Source organism: Nerophis lumbriciformis, linkage group LG29 (genome assembly GCF_033978685.3).
Source record: "Nerophis lumbriciformis linkage group LG29, RoL_Nlum_v2.1, whole genome shotgun sequence".
NCBI lineage: Eukaryota > Metazoa > Chordata > Actinopteri > Syngnathiformes > Syngnathidae > Nerophis > Nerophis lumbriciformis.
The window spans coordinates 33662501-33677500 of record NC_084576.2 but is presented as its reverse complement, the minus strand read 5'-3'; the positions used below and the strand labels follow the sequence as shown (position 1 = coordinate 33677500).

General features: G+C 40.8%; 1 protein-coding gene across 2 annotated transcripts in view; it reads left to right on the top strand.

Moving 5' to 3' along the window:
- Positions 1-15000, top strand: part of enah (ENAH actin regulator) — a 165088-nt gene that overhangs the window by 27267 nt on the left and 122821 nt on the right. The window contains exon 1 of one of the 2 annotated variants that reach the window (XM_061924462.1): positions 12149-12284. The exons of the other annotated variant lie outside the window; for it this stretch is intronic. Coding sequence (XP_061780446.1) covers positions 12271-12284 — 14 coding nt within the window. The 5' untranslated portion in view covers positions 12149-12270. Of the gene's footprint in view, positions 1-12148; positions 12285-15000 lie in introns of those variants that run through there. 2 annotated transcript variants of the gene reach the window in all.

Here is a 15000-nt window from a genome sequence, read left to right as displayed (position 1 = left end):
TAGGATAAAACCTTAGGATACAACCTTAGGATAAAACCTTAGGATACAACCTTAGGATACAACCTTAGGATAAAATCTTAGGATAAAATCTTAGGATACAACCTTAGGATACAACCTTAGGATACAACCTTAGGATATAACCTTAGGATAAAACCTTAGGATAAAATCTTAGGATACAACCTTAGGATACAACCTTAGGATAAAACCTTAGGATAAAATCTTAGGATACAACCTTAGGATACAACCTTAGGATACAACCTTAGGATATAACCTTAGGATACAACCTTAGGATACAACCTTAGGATATAACCTTAGGATAAAATCTTAGGATACAACCTTAGGATAAAACCTTAGGATAAAACCTTAGGATAAAATCTTAGGATACAACCTTAGGATACAACCTTAGGATAAAACCTTAGGATAAAATCTTAGGATACAACCTTAGGATATAACCTTAGGATACAACCTTAGGATACAACCTTAGGATACAACCTTAGGATAAAACATTAGGATACAACCTTAGGATAAAACCTTAGGATAAAATCTTAGGATACAACCTTAGGATACAACCTTAGGATACAACCTTAGGATAAAATCTTAGGATAAAACCTTAGGATACAACCTTAGGATAAAACCTTAGGATAAAATCTTAGGATACAACCTTAGGATACAACCTTAGGATACAACCTTAGGATAAAATCTTAGGATACAACCTTAGGATACAACCTTAGGATAAAACCTTAGGATAAAATCTTAGGATACAACCTTAGGATACAACCTTAGGATAAAATCTTAGGATAAAATCTTAGGATACAACCTTAGGATACAACCTTAGGATAAAATCTTAGGATAAAATCTTAGGATACAACCTTAGGATAAAACCTTAGGATACAACCTTAGGATAAAATCTTAGGATGAAATCTTAGGATACAACCTTAGGATAAAACCTTAGGATAAAATCTTAGGATAAAATCTTAGGATACAACCTTAGGATAAAACCTTAGGATAAAATCTTAGGATACAACCTTAGGATACAACCTTAGGATAAAACATTAGGATACAACCTTAGGTTAAAACCTTAGGATAAAACCTTAGGATAAAACCTTAGGATACAACCTTAGGATAAAACCTTAGATTAAAACCTTAGGATAAAACCTTAGGATACAATCTTAGGATACAACCTTAGGATAAAACCTTAGGATAAAATCTTAGGATAAAATCTTAGGATACAACCTTAGGATAAAACCTTAGGATAAAATCTTAGGATACAACCTTAGGATATAACCTTAGGATACAACCTTAGGTTAAAACCTTAGGATAAAACCTTAGGATAAAACCTTAGGATAAAACCTTAGGATAAAACCTTAGGATAAAATCTTAGGATACAACCTTAGGATACAACCTTAGGATATAACCTTAAGATAAAACCTTACGATAAACCCTTAGAATAAAACCTTAGGATAAAAGGATGCATTTTGTTTGTTGTTGTGGTAGAATTCAGGTTTATACTGCCATGCTTTTATTGTGAAGCATGAAGTCATTGTGGGCATGTTTTAATGTTGTTACCACTGTGTTACATGGCCTGTTCTAACACGGGCAGAATGTGGCTCGGCATCGTCTTGCTGAAATAAGCAGGGGCGTCCATGCTCACAACACATGTTGCTCCAAAAGCTGTATGTACCTTTCATGCATTAATGGTGCCTTCACAGATGTGTAAGTTACCCATGTCTTGGCCACTAATACACCCCCATACCATCACACATGCTGACCTTGTTTGTGAATGACTGAGCATTTCATGGAAGCTGCTTTTACACCCAAACATGGCACCCACCTGTTCCCAATTAGCCTGTTCACCTGTGGGATGTTCCAAATAAGTCTTTGATGAGCATTCCTCATTAAAAAAGGAAAACATATTTTTTGACGTTAAAAAATATCGATGTAATCATAGTAGTATCGACTAGATACGCTCTTGTACTTGGTATCATTACAGTGGATGTCAGGTGTAGATCCACCCATGGCATTTGTTTACATTGTGACTGACGGTGGTGAGCTATTGTATCCTCCTACGGTGTGTAGTGAGGCATGTTTAGCTATCCCTCGTCCTCCGGTGATAATGGTACTTGTAAGAAACGTACTTTATTTGTCGCCACGAAGACAAGGATCAGTGATTTCACAAGTAGCTAAAACACTGCTGACTGCAGATGAATGTTAGCCATGTCTTAAAGCACCTCTTCCTGAGGGTGTTTCAGTGTTTGTCGCCGATCTAGTGACACATGCAGATAGTATAATTATAATGGGGGATCACTTCTTTATCTTGACTTTTTACGCCAAAATGCGTCCATTCTCCCTTTTCTGTCTACACACTGTGTCTGCTTGTAAGTACTCTGTGTGTGTGTGCGCTGCCCAACATGCTGCTCTGCTCGTAAAAACAGCAATGTCACCACGTGACGACGCGCCCGTTAAAAAGAAAAAGGGGGGGGGGAACCGGTACTTTTTAGAGGTGGTATAGTACGGAATATAATTAATTAGTATACCGGTACTTTACTAGTACCGGTATACCGTACAACCCTAGTATAAATACATGCGTTCTTGTCCTTTTGTGCTTGCATTCACAGCATGAGTGTGTTTAGGTATTGTAGCGCTGCCATATATTGACCCACAAATTATTGCCATTATTTTTTTTACACCAAATGATGTAATACGTAAAAAAAAAAAAAAACAGTAATTTTTTTGTTCCAATAAGACAATAACGACATTTTTTGGAGTCCCCTTTTATTTAGAAAAAAAATACAGAAAAGTGCCGAAATACATTTTGGTACCGGTACCAAAATATTGGTATGGGGACAGCACTAGTGCGCACTACACCCAGTTTCACAAGTAGCTAAAACACTGCTGACTGCAGATGAATGTTAGCCATGTCTTAAAGCACCTCTTCCTGAGGGTGTTTCAGTGTTTGTCGCCGATCTAGTGACACATGCAGATAGTATAATTATAATGGGGGATCACTTCTTTATCTTGACTTTTTACACCAAAATGCGTCCATTCTCCCTTTTCTGTCTACACACTGTGTCTGCTTGTAAGTACTCTGTGTGTATGTGCGCTGCCCAACATGCTGCTCTGCTCGTAAAACCAGCAATGTCACCACGTGACGACGCGCCGTCATGCCCGGGAACCGGTACTTTTTAGAGGTGGTATAGTACGGAATATAATTAATTAGTATACCGGTACTTTACTAGTACCGGTATACCGTACAACCCTAGTATAAATACATGCGTTCTTGTCCTTTTGTGCATGCATTCACAGCATGAGTGTGTTTAGGTATTGTAGCGCTGCCATATATTGACCCACAAATTATTGCCATTATTTTTTTTTACACCAAATGATGTAATACGTTAAAAAAAAAACAGTAATTTTTTTGTTCCAATAAGACAATAACGACATTTTTTGTGGTCCCCTTTTATTTAGAAAAAAAATACAGGAAAGTGCCGAAATACATTTTGGTACCGGTACCAAAATATTGGTATGGGGACAGCACTAGTGCGCACTACACCCAGTTTCACAAGTAGCTGAAACACTGCTGACTGCAGATGAATGTCAGCCATGTCTTAAAGCACCTCTTCCTGAGGGTGTTTCAGTGTTTGTCGCCGATCTAGTGACACATGCAGATAGTATAATTATAATGGGGGATCACTTCTTTATCTTGACTTTTTACACCAAAATGCGTCCATTCTCCCTTTTCTGTCTACACGCTGTGTCTGCTTGTAAGTACTCTGTGTGTGTGTGTGCGCTGCCCAACATGCTGCTCTGCTCGTAAAAAACAGCAATGTCACCACGTGACGACACGCCGTCATGCCCGGGAACCGGTACTTTTTAGAGGTGGTATAGTCGGAATATAATTAATTAGTATACCGGTACTTTACTAGTACCGGTATACCGTACAACCCTAGTATAAATACATGCGTTCTTGTCCTTTTGTGCATGCATTCACAGCATGAGTGTGTTTAGGTATTGTAGCGCTGCCATATATTGACCCACAAATTATTGCCATTATTTTTTTTTACACCAAATGATGTAATACGTAAAAAAAAAAAACTGTAATTTTTTGTTCCAATAAGACAATAACGACATTTTTTGTGGTCCCCTTTTATTTAGTAAAAAAATACAGAAAAGTGCCGAAATACATTTTGGTACCGGTACCAAAATATTGGTATGGGGACAGCACTAGTGCGCACTACACCCAGTTTCACAAGTAGCTAAAACACTGCTGACTGCAGATGAATGTTAGCCATGTCTTAAAGCACCTCTTCCTGAGGGTGTTTCAGTGTTTGTCGCCGATCTAGTGACACATGCAGATAGTATAATTATAATGGGGGATCACTTCTTTATCTTGACTTTTTACACCAAAATGCGTCCATTCTCCCTTTTCTGTCTACACACTGTGTCTGCTTGTAAGTACTCTGTGTGTGTGCGCTGCCCAACATGCTGCTCTGCTCGTAAAAAACAGCAATGTCACCACGTGACGACGCGCCGTCATGCCCGGGAACCGGTACTTTTTAGAGGTGGTATAGTCGGAATAATAATTAATTAGTATACCGGTACTTTACTAGTACCGGTATACCGTACAACCCTAGTATAAATACATGCGTTCTTGTCCTTTTGTGCATGCATTCACAGCATGAGTGTGTTTAGGTATTGTAGCGCTGCCATATATTGACCCACAAATTATTGCCATTATTTTTTTTTTACACCAAATGATGTAATACGTAAAAAAAAAAAAAAAACGGTAATTTTTTGTTCCAATAAGACAATAACGACATTTTTTGTGGTCCCCTTTTATTTAGAAAAAAAATACAGAAAAGTGCCGAAATACATTTTGGTACCGGTACCAAAATATTGGTATGGGGACAGCACTAGTGCGCACTACACCCAGTTTCACAAGTAGCTAAAACACTGCTGACTGCAGACGAATGTTAGCCATGTCTTAAAGCACCTCTTCCTGAGGGTGTTTCAGTGTTTGTCGCCGATCTAGTGACACATGCAGATAATATAATTATAATGGGGGATCACTTCTTTATCTTGACTTTTTACACCAAAATGCGTCCATTCTCCCTTTTCTGTCTACACACTGTGTCTGCTTGTAAGTACTCTGTGTGTGTGCGCTGCCCAACATGCTGCTCTGCTCGTAAAAAACAGCAATGTCACCACGTGACGACGCGCCGCCATGCCCGGGAACCGGTACTTTTTAGAGGTGGTATAGTCGGAATATAATTAATTAGTATACCGTACAACCCTAGTATAAGTACATGTGTTCTTGTCCTTTTGTGCATGCATTCACAGCATGAGTGTGTTTAGGTATTGTAGCGCTGCCATATATTGACCCACAAATTATTGCCATAATTTTTTTTACACCAAATGATGTAATACGTAAAAAAAAAAAAACAGTAATTTTTTGTTCCAATAAGACAATAACAACATTTTTTGTGGTCCCCTTTTATTTAGAAAAAAAAAACAGAAAAGTGCCGAAATACATTTTGGTACCGGTACCAAAATATTGGTATGGGGACAGCACTAGTGCGCACTACACCCAGTTTCACAAGTAGCTAAAACACTGCTGACTGCAGATGAATGTTAGCCATGTCTTAAAGCACTTTTTCCTGAGGGTGTTTCAGTGTTTGTCGCCGATCTAGTGACACATGCAGATAATATAATTATAATGGGGGAATCACTTCTTTATCTTTGCTTTTTACACCAAAATGCGTCCATTCTCCCTTTTCTGTCTACACACTGTGTCTGCTTGTAAGTACTCTGTGTGTGTGCGCTGCCCAACATGGTGCTCTGCTCGTAAAACCAGCAATGTCACCACGTAACGACGCGCCGTCATGCCCGTTAAAAAAAAAAAGGGGGGGGGGGGGAACCGGTACTTTTTAGAGGTGGTATAGTACGGAATATAATTAATTAGTATACCGGTACTTTACTAGTACCGGTATACCGTACAACCCTAGTATAAATACATGCGTTCTTGTCCTTTTGTGCATGCATTCACAGCATGCGTGTGTTTAGGTATTGTAGCGCTGCCATATATTGACCCACAAATTATTGCCATTATTTTTTTTTACACCAAATGATGTAATACGTAAAAAAAAAAAACAGTAATTTTTTTGTTCCAATAAGACAATAACGACATTTTTTGGGGTCCCCTTTTATTTAGAAAAAAAATACAGAAAAGTGCCGAAATACATTTTGGTACCGGTACCAAAATATTGGTATGGGGACAGCACTAGTGCGCACTACACCCAGTTTCACAAGTAGCTAAAACACTGCTGACTGCAGATGAATGTTAGCCATGTCTTAAAGCACCTCTTCCTGAGGGTGTTTCAGTGTTTGTCGCCGATCTAGTGACACATGCAGATAATATAATTATAATGGGGGAATCACTTCTTTATCTTGACTTTTTACACCAAAATGCGTCCATTCTCCCTTTTCTGTCTACACACTGTGTCTGCTTGTAAGTACTCTGTGTGTGTGCGCTGCCCAACATGCTGCTCTGCTCGTAAAAAACAGCAATGTCACCACGTGACGACGCGCCGTCATGCCATTATTTTTTTTACACCAAATGATGTAATACGTAAAAAAAACCAGTAATTTTTTGTTCCAATAAAGACAATAACAAAATTTTTTGTGGTCCCCTTTTATTTAGAAAAAAAATACAGAAAAGTGCCGAAATACATTTTGGTACCGGTACCAAAATATCGGTATGGGGACAGCACTAGTGCGCACTACACCCAGTTTCACAAGTAGCTAAAACACTGCTGACTGCAGATGAATGTTAGCCATGTCTTAAAGCACCTCTTCCTGAGGGTGTTTCAGGGTTTGTCACCGATCTAGTGACACATGCAGATAGTATAATTATAATGGGGGATCACTTCTTTATCTTGACTTTTTACACCAAAATGCGTCCATTCTCCCTTTTCTGTCTACACACTGTGTCTGCTTGTAAGTACTCTGTGTGTATGTGCGCTGCCCAACATGGTGCTCTGCTCGTAAAACCAGCAATGTCACCACGTGACGACGCGCCGTCATGCCCGTTAAAAAAAAAAAGGGGGGGGGGGGGGGGGGACCGGTACTTTTTAGAGGTGGTATAGTACGGAATATAATTAATTAGTATACCGGTACTTTACTAGTACCGGTATACCATACAACCCTAGTATAAATACATGCGTTCTTGTCCTTTTGTGCATGCATTCACAGCATGAGTGTGTTTAGGTATTGTAGCGCTGCCATATATTGACCCACAAATTATTGCCATTATTTTTTTTACACCAAATGATGTAATACGTAAAAAAAAAAAAACAGTAATTTTTTTGTTCCAATAAGACAATAACGACATTTTTTGGGGTCCCCTTTTATTTAGAAAAAAAATACAGAAAAGTGCCGAAATACATTTTGGTACCGGTACCAAAATATTGGTATGGGGACAGCACTAGTGCGCACTACACCCAGTTTCACAAGTAGCTAAAACACTGCTGACTGCAGATGAATGTTAGCCATGTCTTAAAGCACCTCTTCCTGAGGGTGTTTCAGTGTTTGTCGCCGATCTAGTGACACATGCAGATAGTATAATTATAATGGGGGATCACTTCTTTATCTTGACTTTTTTACACCAAAATGCGTCCATTCTCCCTTTTCTGTCTACACACTGTGTCTGCTTGTAAGTACTCTGTGTGTGTGTGTGCGCTGCCCAACATGCTGCTCTGCTCGTAAAACCAGCAATGTCACCACGTGACGACGCGCCGTCATGCCCGTTAAAAAAAAAAGGGGGGGGGGGCAACCGGTACTTTTTAGAGGTGGTATAGTACGGAATATAATTAATTAGTATACCGGTACTTTACTAGTACCGGTATACCGTACAACCCTAGTATAAATACATGCGTTCTTGTCCTTTTGTGCATGCATTCGCAGCATGAGTGTGTTTAGGTATTGTAGCGCTGCCATATATTGACCCACAAATTATTGCCATTATTTTTTTTTACACCAAATGATGTAATACGTTAAAAAAAAAAACAGTAATTTTTTTGTTCCAATAAGACAATAATGACATTTTTTGTGGTCCCCTTTTATTTAGAAAAAAAATACAGAAAAGTGCCGAAATACATTTTGGTACCGGTACCAAAATATTGGTATGGGGACAGCACTAGTGCGCACTACACCCAGTTTCACAAGTAGCTAAAACACTGCTGACTGCAGATGAATGTTAGCCATGTCTTAAAGCACCTCTTCCTGAGGGTGTTTCAGTGTTTGTCGCCGATCTAGTGACACATGCAGATAATATAATTATAATGGGGGAATCACTTCTTTATCTTTACTTTTTACACCAAAATGCATCCATTCTCCCTTTTCTGTCTACACACTGTGTCTGCTTGTAAGTACTCTGTGTGTGTGTGTGCGCTGCCCAACATGGTGCTCTGCTCGTAAAACCAGCAATGTCACCACGTGACGACGCGCCGTCATGCCCGGGAACCGGTAATTTTTAGAGGTGGTATAGTCGGAATATAATTAATTAGTATACCGGTACTTTACTAGTACCGGTATACCGTACAACCCTAGTATAAATACATGCGTTCTTGTCCTTTTGTGCATGCATTCACAGCACGAGTGTGTTTAGGTATTGTAGCGCTGCCATATATTGACCCACAAATTATTGCCATTATTTTTTTTTACACCAAATGATGTAATACGTAAAAAAAAAAACAGTAATTTTTTTGTTCCAATAAGACAATAACAAAATTTTTTGTGGTCCCCTTTTATTTAGAAAAAAAATACAGAAAAGTGCCGAAATACATTTTGGTACCGGTACCAAAATATCGGTATGGGGACAGCACTAGTGCGCACTACACCCAGTTTCACAAGTAGCTAAAACACTGCTGACTGCAGATGAATGTTAGCCATGTCTTAAAGCACTTTTTCCTGAGGGTGTTTCAGTGTTTGTCGCCGATCTAGTGACACATGCAGATAATATAATTATAATGGGGGAACACTTCTTTATCTTTACTTTTTACACCAAAATGCGTCCATTCTCCCTTTTCTGTCTACACACTGTGTCTGCTTGTAAGTACTCTGTGTGTGTATGCGAGCTGCCCAACATGGTGCTCTGCTCGTAAAACCAGCAATGTCACCACGTGACGACGCGCCGTCATGCCCGTTAAAAAAAAAAAGGGGGGGGGGGGGGAACCGGTACTTTTTAGAGGTGGTATAGTACGGAATATAATTAATTAGTATACCGGTACTTTACTAGTATCGGTATACCGTACAACCCTAGTATAAATACATGCGTTCTTGTCCTTTTGTGCATGCATTCACAGCATGAGTGTGTTTAGGTATTGTAGCGCTGCCATATATTGACCCACAAATTATTGCCATTATTTTTTTTACACCAAATGATGTAATACGTAAAAAAAAAAAAACAGTAATTTTTTGTTCCAATAAGACAATAACGACATTTTTTGTGGTCCCCTTTTATTTAGAAAAAAAAATACAGAAAAGTGCCGAAATACATTTTGGTACCGGTACCAAAATATCGGTATGGGGACAGCACTAGTGCGCACTACACCCAGTTTCACAAGTAGCTAAAACACTGCTGACTGCAGATGAATGTTAGCCATGTCTTAAAGCACCTCTTCCTGAGGGTGTTTCAGTGTTTGTCACCGATCTAGTGACACATGCAGATAATATAATTATAATGGGGGATCACTTCTTTATCTTGACTTTTTACGCCAAAATGCGTCCATTCTCCCGTTTCTGTCTACACGCTGTGTCTGCTTGTAAGTACTCTGTGTGTGTGCGCTGCCCAACATGCTGCTCTGCTCGCAAAACCAGCAATGTCACCACGTGACGACGCGCCGTCATGCCATTATTTTTTTTACACCAAATGATGTAATACGTAAAAAATAACGGTAATTTTTTGTTCCAATAAGACAATAACGACATTTTTTGTGGTCCTCTTTTATTTAGAAAAAAAAATACAGAAAAGTGCCGAAATACATTTTGGTACCGGTACCAAAATATTTGTATGGGGACAGCACTAGTGCGCACTACACCCGGTTCTAGTGCTCACACTTCTGATTTTCCTCAAGCCACTTTTTCAGTTTTGTGGAGAAAAGTTGAATGTGACTTTGACTCCAGGGGCAAAGACTTCCACAGAGGTGAGATCTTCACTGAGAACTCGGACTGACCCAGAGTATTTTTACCTATTTCACCTATTTGGGTTAAAAATATGTTTTGCAAAGCAGTAATTATAGTCTTCAAATGATGTGTTGTTGTTGAGTGTCGGTGCTGTCTAGAGAGTAACCGTGTAATACTCTTTAATATCAGTAGGTGGCAGCAGGTAGCTAATTGTTTTGTAGATGTCGGAAACAGCGGGAGGCAGGGTGCAGGTAAAAAGGTGTCTAATGCTTAAACCAAAATCAAACAAAAGGTGAGTGCCCCTAAGAAAAGGCATTGAAGCTTAGGGAAGGCTATGCAGAATGAAACTAAAACTGAACTGGCTGCAAAGTAAACGAAAACAGAATGCTGGACGACAGCAAAGACTTACCGTGGAGCAAAGACAAAGTACATCCGAACGTGACATGACAATCAACAATGTCCCCACAAAGAAGGATAAAAACAAATGAAATATTCTTGATTGCTAAAACAAGGTAGATGCGGGAAATATCGCTCAAAGGAAGACATGAAACTGCTACAGGAAAATACCAAAACAAGAGAAAAAGCCACCAAAATAGGAGTGCAAGACAAGAACTAAAACACTACACACAGGAAAACAGCAAAAAAACTAAAAATAAGTAAGTATCAGTACACCTACTTTGAGACAAGAGCTATATTGATGCATTAGTTATGCTTTAAAGTCCATCCATCCATCCATTTTCTTCCGCTTATCCGAGGTCGGGTCGTGGGGGCAGCAGTCTAAGCAGGGAAGCCCAGACTTCCCTCTCCCCAGCCTCTTGGTCCAGCTCCTCCCGGGGGATCCCGAGGCGTTCCCAGGCCAGCCGGGAGACATAGTCTTCCCAACGTGTCCTGGGTCTTCCCCGTGGCCTCCTACCGGTCGGACGTGCCCGAAACACATCCCTAGGGAGGCGTTCGGGTGGCATCCTGACCAGATGCCCGAACCACCTCATCTGGCTCCTCTCCATGTGGAGGAGCAGCTGGCTTTACTTTGAGCTCCTCCCGGATGACAGAGCTTCTCATCCTATCTCTAAGGGAGAGACCCGCCACCCGGCGGAGGAAACTCATTTGGGTCGCTTGTACCCGTGATCTTGTCCTTTCGGTCATGACCCAAAGCTCATGACCATAGGTGAGGATGGGAACGTAGATCGACCGGTAAATTGAGAGCTTTGCCTTCCGGCTTCACCACAACGGATCGATACAGCGTCCGCATTACTGAAGACGCCGCACCGATCCGCCTGTCGATCTCACCATCCACTCGTGAACAAGACTCCGAGGTACTTGAACTCCTCCACTTGGGGCACTGCACCCTTTTCCGGGCGAGAACCATGGACTCAGACTTTTCAACGCAAAAAATGTGCCTTGGCTCAAAAAAGGTTGAAAAACACTGATCTACAGCCTTCACCGACCACACCTTCACTACTGCACCTGTGTACTTTTTTACACACCAGGGACTAATCCATTAAGACACTTAAAATAGCTTTTAAAAAGGAGAAATTTGGGTAATAAGGCAGTGATGATTCTTCATTGGTTTGTGGTCAAGTATCTTTAGTGTTTGTTTGTATAACGACAACAGAGGCTTCACTACACATCTGGTGGCCTGTCCCCAGGAAAAAAACATCCCAAAAAACTTTTCAGTTCTTTAGCGTCATGAATTGTTCCCTCCTGTGATCAAACATTGTGTCACCCGTGTGGAATGGGCAGACCGTGTCCCGGTGGCTCCTGCAAATCCCCTGGATAATCCTGGCTGATGATGCATGCAGGTCACAAGGTCTATTTTGGGGGAAGAGATACGTTGTACCGGAGATTTGAACATCCCCCCCCCCGGACACTCCACTTTTAGCCCCGGCTCCAGTTGGCGGTGCGGGTAGGGTGTGCGCCCTCCCACCGTCACGTCCATCTAAAGGCCGCTCACTTTTCCCCCGGTCTGAAGTCAGCCGGTTAGTCCTCCAGCCTGCCAAGGAGTCCGTAGACAAAGCGGAGACCTGGAGAACTCGGGACAAACACTTTCGACAACAGAATTTCCTTGTAGTGGACTCAGGCGGTGTTGCCAAGATGACTCGTGACTCGTAAGTTTCTGGTTGCTGACTTGGAGTTATTATTAGTTCAAGTGATATCCTAGGTCATAATGTCAGATTAAGAACTGCTTATGTCGATACGAGGAACAGTTCCTGCTGAACTCTACGAAGCGGCTTTACAGTTAGTTAGTTCTGGATCTGGTTAGTTTTTAGTTTCATCTCTAAAAACTTCTTAAGTTGACTTTTCATCATATAGTTAAATGCTCTGGTGTGCAGACAAGTAGTTTTTGAGGGTAAGAGATCTGGTTCCAACTTTTGGCTGTCACTAGCAACATGGTTTGGGGAGACTGGCAGACTCTGTGCCACCAAATCCTGAATCTGTGAAATCCACCGGCAATTGTACACCCCACAACTCTGTACTGGTAAAAATATTTATACCTCTGCGGGTTTACATACAGAAACTTTGTTTCGACTGCTCCTTTTTGAAGTCCGAACTGAGGACCTCACTATCAATCCAATCTCTACTGTGTTTGTTTATCAAAGTGGGTTAGCCTCGTTTTGAAAACAGTTCCTGCTGAACTCTGTGAAGCTGCTTTACAGTTTCCACCCCTGTCATACCTTAAAGAGTAGTTTGGATCTGGTTAGTTTTTAGTTTCATGTCTAAAAACTTCTTAAGTTGACGTTGACATACATGCTCGACTTTTCACCATTTAGTAAAAGACTGTTGTGTCCAGACAATTCGTTTTTTGAGGGTAAGAGATCTGGTTCCAGTTCAGGCTGTCACTAGAAACATCTGTCAGGACATGTAGTTCTCTGTGCCACCGAATCCTGAATCCTGCCGTAGGAATCGGTGAAATCCACCGGCAATTGCACACCCCGCAACTCTCTACTGGTAAAAATATGTATACGTCTGCGGGTTTACATACAGAAATTTTGTTGCGAATTTTACCTGCTCCTTTTTAGTCAAGTTTGATGTCCCAACTGAGGACCTCACTATCGATCCAATCTCTACTGTGTTTGTTCATCAGAGTGGTTTAGCCTCTTTTTGAAAATAGTTCCTGCTGAACTCTGTGAATCTGCTTCACAGTTTCCACCACTGCCATACCTTAAAAAGTAGTTTCGGAGAAAATTACAACGGGATCTGGTTAGTTTTTAGTTTCATGTCTAAAAACTTCTTAAGTTGACGTTGACATACATGCTCGACTTTTCACCATTTAGTAAAAGACTGTTGTGTCCAGACAATTAGTTTTTTGAGGGTAAGAGATCTGGTTCCAGTTCAGGCTGTCACTAGAAACATCTGTCAGGAGATGTAGTTCTCTGTGCCACCGAATCCTGAATCCTGCCGTAGGAATCGGTAAAATCCACCGGCAATTGTACACCCCGCAACTCTCTACTGGTAAAAATATTTATACGTCTGCGGGTTTACATACAGAAACTTTGTTTTTGAAGTCCGAACTGAGGACCTCACTATCAATCCAATCTCTACTGCGTTTGTTTATCAAAGTGGGTTAGCCTCGTTTTGAAAACAGTTCCTGCTGAACTCTGTGAAGCTGCTTTACAGTTTCCACCCCTGTCATACCTTAAAGAGTAGTTTGGATCTGGTTAGTTTTTAGTTTCATGTCTAAAATCTTCTTAAGTTGACGTTGACATACATGCTCGACTTTTCACCATTTAGTAAAAGACTGTTGTGTCCAGACAATTCGTTTTTTGAGGGTAAGAGATCTGGTTCCAGTTCAGGCTGTCACTAGAAACATCTGTCAGGACATGTAGTTCTCTGTGCCACCGAATCCTGAATCCCGCCGTAGGAATCGGTGAAATCCACCGGCGATTGTACACCCCGCAACTCTCTACTGGTAAAAATATTTATACGTCTGCGGGTTTACATACAGAAACTTTGTTTTTGAAGTCCGAACTGAGGACCTCACTATCAATCCAATCTCTACTGTGTTTGTTTATCAAAGTGGGTTAGCCTCGTTTTGAAAACAGTTCCTGCTGAACTCTGTGAAGCTGCTTTACAGTTTCCACCACTGTCATACCTTAAAGAGTAGTTTGGATCTGGTTAGTTTTTAGTTTCATGTCTAAAAACTTCTTAAGTTGACGTTGACATACATGCTCGACTTTTCACCATTTAGTAAAAGACTGTTGTGTCCAGACAATTAGTTTTTTGAGGGTAAGAGATCTGGTTCCAGTTCAGGCTGTCACTAGAAACATCTGTCAGGACATGTAGTTCTCTGTGCCACCGAATCCTGAATCCTGCCGTAGGAATCGGTGAAATCCACCGGCAATTGTACACCCCGCAACTCTCTACTGGTAAAAATATTTATACGTCTGCGGGTTTACATACAGAAACTTTGTTTCGACTTTTACCTGCTCCTTTTTGAAGTCCGAACTGAGGACCTCACTATCAATCCAATCTCTACTGTGTTTGTTTATCAAAGTGGGTTAGCCTCGTTTTGAAAACAGTGCCTGCTGAACTCTGTGAAGCTGCTTTACAGTTTCCACCACTGCCATACCTTAAAGAGTAGTTTCGGAGAAAATTACAACGGGATCTGGTTAGTTTTTAGTTTCATGTCTAAAAACTTCTTAAGTTGACGTTGACATACATGCTGGACTTTTCACCATTTAGTAAAAGACTGTTGTGTCCAGACAATTCGTTTTTTGAGGGTAAGAGATCTGGTTCCAGTTCAGGCTGTCACTAGAAACATCTGTCAGGACATGTAGTTCTCTGTGCCACCGAATCCTGAATCCCGCCGTAGGAATCGGTAAA